Here is a 17485-nt window from a genome sequence, read left to right as displayed (position 1 = left end):
CGCCGTCTTGGACTTGTATTGATCCCGGATTATATCGAGGCCTGAACACTCCCACAGCAAGTGTCCAATATCCGGGCAGTTGTCCGTAGAGCATTACCCACAACTGGTGCGAACATTGCCTTCTGTGGGGAGCCCCTCCGAAAGTGCTTCCAATTTGCGAGTGTATACGTCCGTAGGGTATACAGGCGGCACTAGCTTGCGCGACCATTGTACAAGGATTTGCGCTTCGCGTAGGAGACCACGAGGTGGGGGGGTGATTGTTTGGCGGTGTGGTTGAACGTAAGCTGTCCTCCTGCTTGAGTTTGTGCATATTACATCGTAGTGCATTTACTGGTCTGGGCGGAACCGGTTGTAAACGTCAACCTAAGTCTGTCTAAAGTTTCCATTGGGCGCTCACAAACGCTGACAGTTTACGGTCGGTCTCACGTCGTGCACCCGTTGAGCGGCGCTCCTCGTCACATCAGTGTGCGAGACGCCCAATAGCGGCCAGGATGCTGTTTTTGCTGCGTCGAAGCAGTTGGCGTACGTGCTGTGTCGCCTGAGGAGTTGACACCGCCCGAGGAGCTTCAGTGCGACGCTATTCCTTGCTATCAGTGCTTCGTCCTTCATGGAGGAAACAGTCAATTTCCTTTTATTCTCCTATCTGCCGCGACGTTAGCTCCAGGTGACTGCAACTACAGCAGCGTGCTCCGATCTCAATCCCCTAGCCCCTTTTCGGGCCACGACGCCACGTGAAAGCTTTCCTGTAGCTGTTGCCGTAGAAACCCCGGCAGATCTATAGTGACCTTGCAGAATGACAACCAAGTTCCAGAGAAGCTGCTAGCGTCATTCCCATCATTTCCTTAAGTCGTTTTCCGTAATTATATAAAGATCTTTGTAAGCATAGAGTTTCTATGGTTGTAAGCACTTAGCATAATGACAGGTATACCGTTGTACTGTTATACAGTACTTACGTCGTGCTACTTTACTCTGCCGTTACTCTGCGGAGTATGCAGTTTTGAACCGAAAACAATATTTCCAAATAGCCCCTGTCGCATGCGCATCGTGTATTTAGGTGTTCGTATCTAGATGATGATTACGATGATGATAACAATCTAGATGTCTCTTGAAGCCTAATTAGGAATGTATATCTCTCTGCGCTCCCCGCCGCTCACTTTTTCCATGTGCAGTCGTTCATGGTGATCACGTACACGGCCGAACTGTACATGCTTCCGCTTGTTCTGCTGCTGGTGTTCTTCAAGAACCTGCTAGTGCTCACCGTTGCTGGCATCCAGGGTGCGGGAAGGGAGGAGGAGGACGTAAGTATATATCGTTACGGCACTTTTCTGTACAGCGTGTCTTTCTATCTTACCCGTAGCTCTCCACTGGTGCAAAGCTCTGCGTAACTAAATGTTAAACTATCTGTTGTGTTGCTCTTGTTCTCTATTCCTTAGAGGAATGAAACTAGTTACTCGAAGCTGCTCAATTCGCGTTATTTTCTCCTCCCCCCCCCCCCCCCCTCCAACAGTTCAACGAAGAAGATGAAGACGACGACGACGAGGAGAAGGACTCCAAAACAGTTGAGCCCAGTTTTTTTTGTTTTTTGCTTCTGCACGCGCTTTGAGGCCGCAATACCTGTTCCCAAATCTGTTTTAAATTTATGTAACGGCTCCTTCGAGCTGCACCTTGTTCTTGGAAATTAAAGCGGTGTTCCCAGTACCTTGCGCGCAACTTAGGCGCTCTTAGTCTTCCTCCGAGATACTGACTTTAACCAGACACTCCAGCTTTTTGTTACCGGGTGTGCTTGTTGCTCGCGTAGCTTCTGTATGCTGTGTTCGTGTGTAATGTATGGGTGAGTCACTTCATGCATCACCTATAGAAGCACGCCAGGCGTACGGCCAGGCAAGCTTCTCCAGGATCCGTTCAAGAATGTCTCTGTCTCTCTCTCTCTCGCCTTCTGCTTAATTCGAACCGTCTAATAAGCAAAACAGTAATGAGAAGCAGGGTTTATGTTTGCGCTTTAAGGTACTATAGCTATCGCTTTGGTTTAAATTTAAAAAAAATCTTTTCTGTTCTACTATTCGTGCAATGCAACGTAATCGTCTTCTCGATGCGCGCTGCTTGTCAACACACACGTTCGGCACTCACCACCGTTCTTCCTGTTCTACTCGTGGCATCAGGAAGAAAAGAAGAGCCTCAAGGAGCGGCTGCAAGCCGTCCAGGAAGCCACGGCTACCGTTCAGAATGTCCTTGGAGAAGTGGCGTCGCTTGGAGAAAGAATCAACAAGTGAGCAAGTGGTCATTCTCGCGTTTTTTTTTCTTCTTAAAACTGCAGTCGAGTCCCTCTAGAAACGAAATGACCCGCGTAACGAAGGAATAATTATATCTCGGTTCTACTGTGAGCTGCGCGTTGCGCCACCTTTATAACGAAGGGACCTGTACAACGAATGATTTCGGAGGCCCCAACCACTTCGTTATAAAGGCGTTCGACTGTGTATGGGCACTCGGGGGAAATTTGCGCCGTAGTCTTGAAAGTCCGTATAAAGACCAAGTGCGATAAGATTCTATCGCGCCGCGCGCGCCGTATTCTGTGGGTGTGAGGGAAAGCGCGCGAAGGTGAACTGAGATGGATAGTGGCCTCGATGCGCGCAGTCTTCTCAGGCGCCCAATGTTGGAGGTAATGTGACCAAGCGCGCTTTAAGCGAGGAGAGCGCGCGTCCCCTTCTCTTAGCTAGGCCATGCTTGGGCATAGCTGTCCGCGCGGCTAGCGCATAGCGCGGTACACGCGCCGTATCTTGGAGGTAATCTGCGGCGAGTGCAAATGCAAACGGTGAACCGAGATAAGTGGTCGCTTCATGCGCGCGGCATTCCTGAGAGCCTAGTGCTGTAGGTCCCGCAGTCTCAAGTTTCCGAGACGCGGTGAAGCGAGAGGCATAGGCTCCGAGATGGCACGTGCTGCCAGCGCGCGCAATCTCCGAGGCCATGCGATAGGCAGCACGAAGCGCTTGATCCCCACTGCCGGCGCTCTTCATCACGCTGGCGTTGTGATGGCGAGTGTTCGTGGTCGCCGAGTGAGATGCGTTCTTATTTGAATGTGCGCGCGTGACACCATGCTTGTTAATTTAATTAGTAAGCGAATATTTGCTACAATTTACACGGCCGATGAAACTACGAACCTTATACTTCGTGTAGTTGTCTAATTCTTTGCTATCGCTATCAGTGCTTCGCCTTTCCGGGAAACTGCGACTTTTTTCTTTACGCTTCTCTTTGAACTTAATCACGTAAGTTTTATATATTGCAGAGTTAGCGCTCTATATGACAGAAACAGAACTACATTCTACCATGATTTAGTATCCCGTTTCTTTTTAATTTTTGCATGGATTGCACCACGGCATAACGAATGCAGTAATTAAATAAAGCACGCAGACCCGCGGCGCACAAGTAACTGCTGGAGGGAGTTATAGAATGTTCTTTCCGGTGAGCCACCGCTTGTCGTAGTCAGGTTGGTCAGTTTGAAGCTTACAGCCACGAATGCGTGCGAGGAGAATCATTCGACACTGAAATGACGTATTCTTCCCGGATAGTCTTGGTTCCAGGGCACAGTAAAGTCAGAGGGTGCGCATCTGCCGCATGCGCAGGAGGACACTTCGGACATTGTTAGCGATCTAGTACATTGCAAGTGGCTACATTGCTAGTGGTTAGTACAGGCCCAAGTGGTGCCGGTTTAAAGGTCGCCCCCCCCCCCCCCCCCCCTCTTCCCTCCCTCAGAAAAAAAAGAAGATTGTGGCGAAGGGGACAGATGAACTTGGAGATTAGGGCACAACTATCCCACCGGAGGAGAGATTCTTAGTCGAAGAGGACAGAACAAGCCGTGGAAAAAATGGGTGGTGCTCCACATGGCTAGAAAGAGCACGTAGGTCATTGCAATGGTCCTGGTCATGTCCCTGTGAACTGTGTGGACTGTCTGGACTCATGTCCCTGTGGACTTCACAAGCCCATTAGGGCTTGTGAAGCCTGTGAAGCTGCTCTACTTATGTATGAAGTAGGTGTTCTCTCCATTTTTTTTTGCAGATTGCGTAGTTATATGGACGTGTCTCACTGTCTCACACGATTGATGTCTCGCTATTCGACTCTCATACACCTGAGGCAGTTTGGCATATCCTTCACTACTGCACATTCGACGGTTCCGGTCTTGCGAAACCCAAAAGCCATCCCCCGCCGCGGCGACTCAGTGGCCGCTGGGTCCTTCTGCTGAACACGATGTCGCAGATTCGTTGGCCGACCGCAGCGGCTGTATTTCAATTCTGTCGAAATGCATTACAAACGCTCGTGCTTTTACATTTAGGTGCACATTAAATAACTACAGGCTTTCAAAATTAATGTGGAGCCCTCCAATACGCCGTCTCTGGTAAGCCATTGTAATGTTTCGGGACGATAAAACCCACAATTTAATTGTACTAATGTAAACGCGAACACCGGAGTGGCTATAGCCTCTTGCCTCATAAATTAAACCTGCATGTGTCATGTCATGACGCATCACAGTACGCAGACTTCACACACACACACACAAAAGAGCTTTTGGTAGTAAAGTTTCGTGGGCTTGAGCTGAGGCACCTCTTCTTTCTGTTGTAGCACGTTCAACTTCAGCGTGCCTCAGCTGTCCTGGCTGGCCATCGTCGTGTTGCTGTTGGTCACCTGCATCCTGTACTACGTGCCCATCCGCTACGTCGTGATGGCCTGGGGTAAGAGGGCGTTGTTTTATTTATATGGACACTTGAACCGGATTTCTGCCGTCGTCGTCGCCGTCGTCGTCGCCGTCGCCGTCGCCGTGAGGTTCCCTATAGATAAAATCTTCGCCGCGCGCCGTATGCCCGAGAGGAAGCGTGCGGGGACGCGCGCTATCACGGAGAGCGAACGCACTCAATCTCCCACGCGCAAGCAAGGAAGCAGGAAGCCAGCGCCAGAGGGAGCAAGGGGGGGGGGGGCACTTCTCTGCCAACAACCGCGCTCGTCGCTCGCTCGCACCGTCTCTTATCTCCACACGGCATTCGCCGCTCAGTTTCCGTTGAAGCGATAGACCGCACGTACCTTCGCCCGCTGCGGCGTATGCTTGCTGCCAGCGTTTTGACAGTCGTTGTCTGCTGTCATTCAGTGTGATCTCTTCGTGTTTGTGCGCGCTCACACGACGCTTGTTCATTCAGTTCGTAATAGTCGGGCCACATTTTCCAACGCATGCTACACACGCAATGCTGCCCGGATCGGCAGTGCAGCGCTACAGGTGTGCCCCTTCGCACGCGCTGCCCACGGGAAGCGCTTCTCATCAACACCACCGTTTCACACGCGCCTTCTCGTGGTCGTCGAGTCTCTCTTCATGTCGGTCTACTTACGCCGCAGCAAACCTGCTTACTTAATCAGCTCATGTTTACTACAATTCATATTGCTACCAAAGCCGCTCACCTTACTTCGTATGACATTGCTGTGTTGCTATCGCATTCATTGCTTCGCCCTTAGGGCGAAACTGTGACATTTTTTTTTCTGTCTGCGCTTACGCTATTCTGTGCGCTCGCAAAGGAGGAGAGCACGCACACGACTCGAGATTGTTTTGTTAGTGGTGTTCGATGCCCGCCACTCATTTCAGTGAGTATAAGAGATTACAAGATAATTTCGTCGATGTGTCAGATAGATTTTAACAGTGGAGCTGTTTAAGCCGGCCGTAAAGTGTGCCGCCTGCCGCTGCGTTGCCTAGCAACCACCTCGCGGAGCGTCGCGTGCTATGCTCGGGAGAGAGAAATAGAAAATGAGAGCGAGAGAGAGTGCGCGCTTCTCTCTCTCGCGCGCACAGGAGTGAAGGCATGTCATGTGGGACTCGTAGAGCTGCTGCCGGCGCCGATCGCGTTTCCCCGCGTTCGCGCCGTAGGCGCCTGGGCCGGTATTTTGTAGCGATGTCTTTCCGGTGCTAATGCCTTTTTGCGCTTATCGCGCTTTGTTAGTGGTCAGAGCGATGGTCCGCTCGCGTTATCAACGGGATCAGTCGACCGTGAGCGGTGGATGATAAGACTAGTATAGAATAAGTCATAAGGCATCGCTACAAAATACCGGCCCTGGTATCCGTGACTGCAGCCGATGCCTCTGGCGGCGGCTCGGCAGGTTTCGACCAGAGAACTGGGCACTAGTTGCTTCCAAATGACTGAAACGAGAGCTAGGGAAGCTGAAACCAAGCGTCACAGAAGAGAACGTCCAGAGTTTAGATTGAGGGAAGCCGAGAGTTCGCGTAAGCGAAGAAATGAAGATCCGGAGGCTTGTGAACGTGGCCGGTTGAATTCATTGCGATACTGTGAGCACGGCTCAGCGCCAGGCTCCCTCAAGGGCTGCAGAAGATAGCGCCAACCTTTCCCTTTCCCTCAAGAACCACTTACCACCGGCGACGATTTCATCTCCAAATGACGTCATACGGAACCTCACGGCGACGGCGACGGCGACGCCGACGGCAGAAATCTGCTTTTGAGTGTCCATATAATTGCTATCGCAATCTTCTTTCTGGGGTTTTACGTGCCAAAACCAGTTCTGATTATGAGGCACGCCGTAGTGGAATTGCTATCGCGCCGAACGCTGTATGTGCGAGTGAAAGAGCGCGAGGGGCGCGTCTTTCACGGGGAGTGAACGCGCGGCGGAGAACAAACGCGTGTTCTGCGCCGTGCTCGCTTAAGGGCTGCAGAAGTAGGCGTCTCTTTTCTCCTTTACAATCACCATATATGTAGAGCAAACGCGCCTTCTTCAGACGCGCGAGAGGCCGTGGGGGAGGGGGAGGGAAGGGAGGCGACGTTTAGCTGCGGCACCAAGTGCCTATTTATATCAGAGGCTCCAGCAACAGTCACCAACGCCGCACGCATTTTGAGCTAACGCGGGCAAAACGCCGATGGCGTCGACAACAGTTCTGCGTGTTGTTGCTACCAAAGCCGCTCACCTTACTTCGTATGACATTGCTGTGTTGCTATCGCATTCATTGCTTCGCCCTTAGGGCGAAACTGTGACATTTTTTTATCTGTGTACACGTTGACGCTCGGCTGCTTTGCCACGTCTCACAGTAGAGTCTCTCAAAATTGCACTCTCACTATGGCGCGCCCATGCTTTTAATTTGTCACTATGTGTAGTGCAAGCGAATGTGCCCTGTTCTGATATTTCTATAAGTAACCCAATCTGGCACAAACGTTGGGGCGCAGCCTTAACAGGACAACGCCAGATGCCAATATGGCCTCCATGGTTTTGGCCGTGTTTATCTGTAAGTCGTGGCAGAAGAAATGTACTACTTTTTAGTCTCTTCGTGCCCCGAGTAAATTTGAAGAACCAAGCGCGGTTGTTTATATTGAAAATGTAAACAGCTTTCATAATGCGTACACGAGAGAGGACACATGGCAGATGCTGGCAGTCGAAGCGCAATTCAGAATTTGTTGGCTGCTTCCGCCACTTACCATCGCGCTCAGCATGAGCTGCAACGCGCGACCGCTTTGCCACGCGCTTCCGCGTTGCAGCTCGAGCACGATATCACTTCCGTCTTAGTTCGCTAATCCATAAGGCATCATTTACGCAGGGGTAAACAAGTTCACCAAGAAGCTACGCAGTCCTGACGTGATTCCAAACAACGAAGTCATGGACTTCCTGAGTCGCGTGCCTGACAACGAAGAAAAGGTGAGGACCTAAAGGAGAAAGAATACCGCTGTCGTCTCCTTGAAGCCAGATTTACGTAATGAAACTACGCGTTCCTATATCAACCGCAAACAAATAAGAGGGGAAAAGTAAAGGGACGTGTGCAATTTTTCGCACCTAGGGTTTGGTAACACTGCTAGTATTCAGCGCTGAATTAGTGTAGTCTGCAAGACTTCGTGTATCATCTGCAACACTTCGATGGAACGTGTCACTCTTATTCCCGCATTAGTCGTTCCATCTAATTGGCAAAGTGCGTTAAAGTGCAGGGATGTTTTGTAGAAAAATAATGTATGTTCCCGTTTTATATTATTAGAATAATTGTACCTTTTATCAAAAGTCCCTTTACTTTTTGACTTCCCCTCGTATGTAGACCAATGCGCAGACGCAAGAATCTCCATTATAGAGGACACTCAAAAAGGAGTATGGCACGACGAGTGCAGTCCGCCGTCGTATGGACTCTAACGACCTCCCGTATTGTTCATGACATTAGGTCTACTGATTTGTTTGGATGGTCGTCGCTTCACTTTTTCCTGTAGTAATGTTAAGTGACATTACTCATAGAACGGGAGTTTTAAGGTAAAACACAGGGCGGCATAACTTCACAAGGTAGGGAACGCGGTGATGGTATATGGTATATTTCTAGTAAAATTAGCAGTGTTGCTAGGGTGTATAGTGCGAAGAAGGAACAACAAGACGACATCAGACAGGGATGAGCGCTAACTTCCAAATAATATTTATTCTGAAAACGTAACGTGGTCGCGCGTGCGATTAACACCGTTGTTAAACTCACGCGTGGTGTTCATCTCACGCGCGACCACGAGGCAGTGTTTTGTGGAATGACAAGTGCTTTTATTGACAATGAGCATGCGCGCACGCTTGATGTAAAGCTTCAAAAGGCAGACGTGTTTTTCTAATAAACGCAATAGACAGTCAGCGCCGTGTGCGTCCCATTCCCTTTTCTGTGTCCTGTGTTGGTAGCGCTGTTTTTAAATAGCTTGGTTGGAAGTTAGCGCTCCTCCCAATCTGATTGTCGCCCTGTTGTTACTACTCATTGCAACATAAAGGAATACCAGATAGCCCAATCTGCCATCCTTTTAAATATTAGCAAGCCGAGACGTATAGGACACGTCGCGACTGTAGCGGTGACTTGTCTTTATAGAACACCTGTCCCTCCTTTTGTCAAAGGTACTAGCAACAAATGGGCGAACAACAAAACCTAGAGCCTGCCCACAAATATTTTTCCCCTTAAGTACAGCTCCAATCAGGCTGTATATAAGCGCATGCGCACACGCAGGTGATGTACCGCGAGTTGCGGCCGGCGCCCAGCGCGGCCCTGGAGGCCGAGCGCAAGAAGAAGAAGAAGATCAGCTGATCATGGGCGGCCCGACGCCAGGGCTGCTCGCTCAACGTGTTTCGCATCAAGGACAACGAAGCCCTGCGCCGGCGCCTGCAGCTGCCGCGCTGGCCGTTCGGCCTGCCTTCCAGGTGACGCTGGTGTCGTCGCCCACGATTCTTCGTCAACGCTGGCCGCCTTCTCTGCGGCGAGTCCCACACCGCGGCACAGTGTGATGCACTCCGGTTTTCAGTCCTGTGTTGTCTATGTCATTGCGTTCATCTCTCTAGGGTGTGTGTCCCTCTTGTGCGAGAACAGCGTCCATCACGCAGGTGGTTCTGTTCGTCGAAGGAACAGCGCCGAGAGAAAGGTTGTTAAACAGATCGAGGAATGTCATTGTTTACGCGTTGTAATAATAAACAAAGCAAGAATGATGTTTAGACGAGGAATGCAAACGTCACCAAACGCCGGAATCTCAGCGATTTCTCTTTCCTGGAGATACGTTACCTATGGCATCTTTTACGTGGCTCTCGAGCAGGTCATGTAGTCGACTTGCGGCCAGCTCGAAGCATACAGCCTTGCGGGCTGTTGGTGCCAATGTACCCCATGCAGCCAACCAGAAGCTACAGCTTACAATGCCCCAATTTTTTACAACTGCCAAAACATTCACGTTTCTCGCGAGTGTCTTGCAAAATACGATTCTTTCAGCAGATTCACGTGTCTTTCGAGCGTCTAGCAAAACGCATATACTAAGGAGATTAGTGCGTCCATTTCAACAGCCAAATTACTTGCCACATCGAAATAGCACGTTTCTTTCGCGTCGTGTTCGAACACCAGGAGGCGCTTGATTTTTATCACGTTTTTTCAAACTGCCATTGTGAGGCAGTTGCCTGTTGGTACCGTTACGATATGAATGGCTTGATTGTTGACCATGCGTTCTTGTTATTGTTGCCGCAACTAGAACGTAATGTGTTCAATGATAAATGAATTGTTGTTCCAATGCAGTTAACAAGCCCGGCGGGCCGCGCGAAGGCTTTTCTTATTACTGTCAAGACATTACTAAAAAAAATTGCGTTCCCTAAGGTTCCCCATAGAGGCCATTGTTCGACCGCCGAAATAAGTTCGGAGTTGCTATGAGCGCTCTGAAGGCGAACCCGCCGCGGTTTGAGTGATAAATATCCCGTGCCAGGAATATGCTTCTCATCTAAACGAGTTCTGACGGTGCTGTGTAGACGTTTAGTTGCTTCAAACTCGATGCAATCTTTGACACGTCTTGGCCGCCTGCATATGGGCGGGCACGTTAGGCTTCGTTCTACGGTCAAGTGGTAAGGAGGGTCAAGAATAAATCTGATTGATCCTTGACGACGTCCCCTGTTGAACCTTAGGTGCGGCGTGTATGAGCTCACCGCAGGTGAAAGGAACAGGCTGTGGGCTGCTAACAAAACTCTGAATACGTTGTTAGATTCGTCCTGCATTCAGAAATACTTGTACATAATCAAGATTTCAAAGCTAAATGCAACGGTTGTTTGTCTTCATGTTTTCTCGCTGTACAGCCCGTCTGATGATTTATGGTTTCATCGCAAGTATTTTGGGTCGCCGAAGTAGGAGGCCGTGCGTTCTTGCCTGTAATTTGCGTGAAATGATGCCCAGACTTCTTGTTGTGTTCAGAAATACTTGTACATAATCAAGATTTCAAAGCTAAATGCAATGCCTGTTTGTCTTCATGTTCTCTCTCTGTACAGCCCTTCTGATGATTTACAGCTTCATCGCAACTATTTTGGGTCGCCGAAATAGGAGGCCATGCGTTATTGCCTGACATTTGTGTCAATTGATGCCCACACTTGATGTTTTGTAGGTTGTGGAAAAATGCTTTCTCTCAAAGCGTGCGTATGTTTGTTGGTTTTGTACAGAACACGCACTGTTATGTGCGTGATAATACATGCCATAAAGGAAACTGTCGTGCTCTCAAGCGCTTGTACACATAAGTACGTATACTCCACATTCTGCACGGTGCCAAAGATGTTTCAGTGCACTCTTCCACCACGAGTTGGTTGTCAAGCGTTGTGCTGCTTCCCTTTTTATTATTTCATATTCTCAATTCTGTTCTGTTACTGCTCGGGCTATGTCGAAAGTGGTGTGCTACAGAAGGTGTAAGGATTTTTCGTCTTTTATATGTTTTGTGATGCTACCACCATAGCCTTTCGTGTGGCTACTTTAATTTGCAGCGTGGGTAACTCTCGTACGTTGTCCAAATTCAAGGAAACGATGTTAACGTTCGCTCGATGCTCGATTACATTGTTTTTTACTACGGGACAAGGTCTGACCGGTTAATCGACGGCTCTCAGAAACAATTTTAGAAGTTATGTGCGCGGGGAGCTGCCAAAGATTGCAGACAGGGCCACGCCCACCTTACCTGATTCAGCATTGTTTTTGTGTATACGTGCCTGTGCGTGCAGGAGCAATCTTTGCGTGAAATAGAAGAAAATGAAATATTACTGGTTGGACTCCGCAAGCTGAAGGAAACAGATCAGAGGCACGGCTCGTGGCTCTGAAGTAAGCGATAAACGAAACTTGAAATCTAAGCACTTCTTTAGGCACGGCACCGGAATCACCACACGGATTGCCTTTCTGTTTTTGAATAAATGTTTTTCTGTATCTCTTCGCTATGCTTGAGCGCGTGAGCGGAGTGGGTCATTAAACACACTTAGTTTAGTACTGGATGTAAGGGTGCGCGGATAGTGCGCTGAGTCCGAATCGAATCGAACAGTGCCAGAAGGGAATCGAACCGAATAAATGTTTAAATAATGGACAGCCGTTCTTACCATTATTATGAAATGATTTTCACATCCTAGTATATCGCAAACGTTTGCAAGCTTCTGTCATTACCTTGAATGTTATGAAGCGTTGTTTATTAAAGTCGCTAGTAAAGCATTAGGGACAAATAAGCAGTTCGCTCGCATACTCGGGACTCTTTGCTGAGGGCGAATGGTAGTGGTTTAGCCGGAGGACAAGTCTGGCTCCTTCAGTTATGTATAGCGTGCTGGGACGAAACCGTCGCCGGGAGGAAATTTGTAGCACTTTTGCACCAATTTTTATGTTTGATCGGTGTCTGTTGATAGCTTAAGAGATTCGAAAACTGTTCGAAAGATGTTCCTATTTACGAGTAGTGACTATTCAATTCGAAGACCGAGTCTGATTTGACAAATATTCGAATCGCTATTCGAAAGTTACAAATATTCTCACAGCCCTACTCTTATGAAAACGCTGTAGTATTAATAAACACTGTAGCTATAGAAACGCTCGACACTTGCTAGCCGCGCTGTCAAAATTTTCGAGGTCAATTAGCGCACTGCTGTTGCTGGTTGAAGGTTGTTTAATCGTGTTTACGCAGCACTTCCTACTCTCTTACGATATACTCGAGAAAACAGGAACTCTTTCTTACTCTCGAAGTCTTAGGATTGCCATCGATGTACAAGAACCGTCACATTGTTGACTCGCTGAATGGCGCGGCCAGTGTTTGACACAGTCGGTGTATGTTCCTCTGTGTCAATGTTGTCAAACCAGTTTACTTGTTTCTTGTTCTGAAGGCTTACTGTAATACTGCACCGTTAGCCTTGAATTGGAACGTTTCTAAGCAAAATGAAATGCTAATGCATTAAGAGCCTCGAGTGAGTATCTCTACAGGAGTGAATACGCTTTTGTGACTAATGCAAAGGTGAGCGTGGTCCTGTCGTTGCGTTATCTTCCGTGCGCTTCTCTCGCTGAATTCGCAGCCACCCTACTCTTATTTAACGCTTCTTTAAAAGTAGCTGGCGGCTGCCTTCTTCTTCGCATTGCGACTAGAACTGCATCGCTATGGCTTTCTCTCGTTGGAAAGCGACGCATGTCGACAGTCGTCTAGTCCACGTCTGCAGTATCTGCAGGACGCAAACGGTATCTCTTGAGCAGACACCCCATTATTTAGCTTTCCTTATCCGATGTCGTGGGGCAAGCGTAATGTCTGCATAGAATCTAGTCGGAAGATTCAAAGTGTCCACGGAGCATTCTCACTAAGAATCGTCTGCTGCCAATGTACCTCAGAGGCATTAAATCTCATGCTTGATGTACTGTACTTTTGATATCGTAGCTTTTTCCGTGACGCGCGCTGCATGTTGTAGGAGCAGCGATTTTAGGACTGATTTGGCAGTGTTGGCCGTACCTCTTTAAGCCCGGGGCTGCTAAGTGAAACGCCAAATCACATCTTCACTTCTACAGCCACTTATACAATCGTTGCGTTACGCATGAGGCAGGCCAGTTACTTAGCTGTGTTCATATGCCTTGCGGCAACAGGATCGCATGTGTTCACCAGTAGCAAGGCCTCGCTGATTGGTATTTTCTCACATTAGTAAATATCCCCCACCCCCCCCCCCCCCTCATTTTATAATTTTCGAGCTCGTCGTCAAGCGAAGGAACACTTGCTGTAAATAAGCGGCTATCGCCAGCCGCATTGTGTTGTTAAAGCGCAACTGCCTTAGTACATAACTCAATGCATTAAGCGAATGGTGTCATCATGAGACACTCGAAACTTGTTTGAAGCCCACGCGACATACTAAGTGCGAACTAACTTAGTACACACTAAATTCTTACCTTGCTTTCATACGTCTTAGGTGAGTATAGTGTAATCCGCGAGCACTCACGTGCTGTGTTTACGGCCGCATATGCGTATTAAAAGTATGAGATTCTCGCCCTAAGCCGTTGTCTAGACAAGGAACTTCGCAACGAGTTAAACTTTTCCGCGGGCCTGTTTCGAAGCACCGAAAATTTCAGTACTGCAACATACAAATACATCCCATTTGCAGCGCGTGTCCTGGAAGACGCTACACAAGCACATTTGATGGTTGCTGGAGTATGTGTCTGCCTGTGAATACTGTGTATACATCTGTGAATACAACGCAGTGTCGAGAGCTAACCGGACGCGTTTTGTACTTAAGATAGCTTTGAACCACTGCTTTCCATGCCTATCTCTCCTTTCTCCCCGTGAGGCTGTTCATCGTTCGCTCCTCCGCTATTGCTCCAGCAAATTCCCTGACGCTGGATCCTATCGAACATGCCGTGCCTTTTTAAGCTCTGCGTATAACTATTATATGTATTTGTGTATTCGTGCTATTGTGTGTGTGAATGTGTGTGTGTGCGTGTGTTACATGGGTTTGTGAAACACACCCACCAAAGAAATTGGACGTGGCTGACGGATCATCGCAAGGCGTTTCCAAGCGTTTCCCGGGTCGCAGTTATAACCTTATCGATGACAGTGTCCCAAAGATGACGAAAATAAGTCCAGGTCATTTCAATAAAGCAAAGTTTTTTTCCAAAGGATGTGTTCCAGAACGTCAACGCAGTAAATACTTTTAACGAAATAGTAATTGCACGCCATGAGGTTTTACAGCCATCAGTATAATTGTATGATTGTGGAAAAAAAGGAACTTTAACTTCTAGTGGTATCTATGCTTACAAATTGACTCTGCAAAAAGTGCTCTTATCAGCGGTAGTGATATAAAAAATTAACAAATACACCATAAAGCTTACTGTGTCTTTGAATTCCGAATATTGTGGTTATAATTTTGCACTTCCGAACGTCCCTTGCTCAGTGGCACTCCGAGTACCACTTTGATAATTACCTGGCTGGATATCCAGCGGATCTTGAGTGCCGGCATTGCTGCAATTGTGTTCTCTTGATTGCTACTCGAGATTGAAACAGACTATAAGCAGGAGATTGCGTGCTCAGAATGTGGACATGTATGTCAGTTTTTGTGCGTGCCACGCAGTTACGCGAACAGTGTGTGTGCCAATACGTTGCTTCACCGAATGCCAACCAATACCCTAATGCGCTGCAACATTGGATACACGTTCAATAATTCTGCCGGTGTTTCCTTTTTCATTACACCGAAAATTCATGCACGAGCTATTTGAACACTGTAGACACAGTGAGCCCATGGTTCTTAGCCACCTGTGGGAACGCTAGGCATGCTTTTACGTGGACAGGTCTTTTTGCAGCATGACCGACATGTGGGTGTATTGATTACACTGTTCAGGTACGCTTGCCGTGTCTTCTCAATTGCTATAAGAGGCAAGTTTGTAGCGCGACTGTCGCCAGAGGTACGGCCCTTCGTTATGCGATGCAGTGACGATGTGCGGCAGGATCGCGTTTATGTTCCTTCTTTGCTCACTTTCGAATGCAAATTGTGTGTTGTTAATAGACGCGTGGTGCCTGTACATATGGCGTCTTGCTGTTTTACATATCATTATAGTTGTGTGTTACTCGTCACAATAAGTGTGTAAGACCTCGAAGAGATCATCCGCATAGCGCTTATTTTTGTTAATTCGTTGGAAGGTTTCTGCCGCACGTGAATGGCTCACGTGTTCTTTCGCACTTCACCGTGTTGTGCGAGAAAAAAAAAAAAAAAACCACGATCAAGTGCATGTGGTTGTGAAATCCTCGTAACGCTCTTGTAAAATTGCGGCTAGCCGTGTTCTCTCGCGAAGGCGTATGCTGACATTCCAGAAGATGAATTAAATGCTTTTTCAATGCAACTTTTGTCGAGCTTTGTCTTTTGCTGTGCATGATGAAAAAAAAAAAAGAAAGTTGGCGTACTTCAGTGATTCCTCCTGCTTTTAACTCAGTTACTTAAACAGCAGCTGACTATCACAGCGGACAAAGCTATCCTTGTAAGATCAACAACTACGCCGTGGTCGCAGCGTCGTCTTCGTCTGCTACAGTACTACTGCCTATTGTGAGCTCCGAGTTACTAAATAGACGCCACCGCTCTCAGAGCCTGTACCACGAGAACCAGCGCAAATAAACCAACCGCCAAAGCGGTGCGATAACGCACTGGTTAGCGCGCGTGTCCATTTCGCCATTTCACATTGCCGCGTCCATTTTTCCGTTGCACATTGCCACAGGGGCATGAGTTCGAATCTTCCGAACCTTTATCACACCAACGAGCTTTGGAATAAAGCCTTGGCCAGCTCCGACCTCGAGTATCAGCAACGGCTGATCGCGAGGTCCCAGGACGTGGCCCGAACTGAAGGCATTCTGGAATGAAAACGCCTCTACAAAGCTACATTCGCACAATAAAAACGTTTATCCTCTCTCTCGAATACCACCACTAGTAGTGGACAGAGCTTAGCTATAAATGCGAAGCACTTTAGGGGCCCGGGCTGTCGGCGAGTGATGTGATCTCATGTCGTCGTGGTCACGCGCAAGACCAGGGCCAGAACAAGTGCAGAATTGACCAAAACTGGTTCAAAATAAACTAACATGATTAAGAATAATGTAAAAGATAGGAATAACCGAGCATTAAGTGCATATTAGCAGAAACTCGCGAAAATCGCTACTAACTATCGTCAGTAAATGCTTTGGCTCCATGTGCGTGGCGGTTTCCCACCAGTTGTGCCCACAGGTGCCAGAACGTATGATGGATTGCTAAACACAAGACAACACAGGATAAAACAAGATAAACACAAGGGAAACACCGGCGAATCACTGCTTCGCACTTCCCCAGCTTACTGCCGAGTTTGCCAAGGCTTAGCAGAGTTAACGGCGTTTCATAATTACTTAAACTCTACACTGACGCTTGCTACTGTTTAGCAGCATGCTAAAGGAGCGAACGGCACGGCGGAGGGTGGCAGCCGATAGATATAGACATTATCCTAATACGAAAGCTAAGCGCGATGATGTGCGGAGCATGGTGGGCGTTATTTCGTGTGGACGAGGTGGCACAGCTTCGAGCTAAGTTCGAATGACGTAAAGAATAGGTAGCCCGCGAAGGCTAGGAAGCGTCAATGTTTGACTACCAAAATCCGCGCTAATACAAGGCGCGCTGTAAAACTTGTTGCTGGAAAATGCTCTTGAGGAGATGCCCTTTAAAAAGGTACATACTCGACACCGTTTGTAAAACGTGTTTCATTTGATAGTTTGAGAGACTATCATAAGTTGTAGTTACAGAAATGCTCTGTAAGCAGCTAGTTCGACCAAGTTGACGTTTATTTCGCTATGCCAAACGGAGTGAAACGCACTGAAAACTGGATACGCATATCTCGCTGGCATCTTGGCATCTGACGACGATAGTTTTTTGCGGTCATTGTAGAACGAACTTCGCGGCCTTCTTCTCTTGTGTTTTTCTCCTCTACACCGCACTGCTTGGAAAGGTCCACTCGTGCTTCAAGTTTCTCGCAGCTTTAAGAGCCGACCTTTTTCACAGGTACGTTTTCTCAGTGTTCCTCACAGACACGCACAAGACAAGGTACATTCTCGCTCACCATTGCCACAAGCGAATGTCTTTCCCCAGGCCAAGCTTGCGAAATGGTAAGGGGTACGGAATCGGCGGAAGGCTGTCGAACAAACGTAACGGCGATGCTGGTCCAGACTAAATTATGATGGTGGGGGGGGGGGTGGGGGGGGGGGGCGGTACTTAAGGAAATTCAAGTCTCGTT

General features: G+C 48.2%; 1 protein-coding gene across 2 annotated transcripts in view; it reads left to right on the top strand.

Moving 5' to 3' along the window:
• Positions 1–14555, top strand: part of LOC119442043 (multiple C2 and transmembrane domain-containing protein 1) — a 68961-nt gene extending 54406 nt beyond the window's left edge. The window contains exons 11-16 of one of the 2 annotated variants that reach the window (XM_037706759.2): positions 1170–1298; positions 1508–1558; positions 2160–2266; positions 4612–4721; positions 7568–7665; positions 8978–9193. In XM_037706759.2, coding sequence (XP_037562687.1) covers positions 1170–1298; positions 1508–1558; positions 2160–2266; positions 4612–4721; positions 7568–7665; positions 8978–9055 — 573 coding nt within the window. In that variant the 3' untranslated portion in view covers positions 9056–9193. Of the gene's footprint in view, positions 1–1169; positions 1299–1507; positions 1559–2159; positions 2267–4611; positions 4722–7567; positions 7666–8977 lie in introns of both variants that reach the window. The other variant, XM_049661831.1, reaches the window with a different exon arrangement.
• Positions 14556–17485: the final 2930 nt, after the last annotated feature.

The sequence above is a fragment of the Dermacentor silvarum genome, chromosome 2 (genome assembly GCF_013339745.2).
Source record: "Dermacentor silvarum isolate Dsil-2018 chromosome 2, BIME_Dsil_1.4, whole genome shotgun sequence".
Taxonomy (NCBI): domain Eukaryota; kingdom Metazoa; phylum Arthropoda; class Arachnida; order Ixodida; family Ixodidae; genus Dermacentor; species Dermacentor silvarum.
This window is presented reverse-complemented; position numbering and strand designations above follow the sequence as displayed.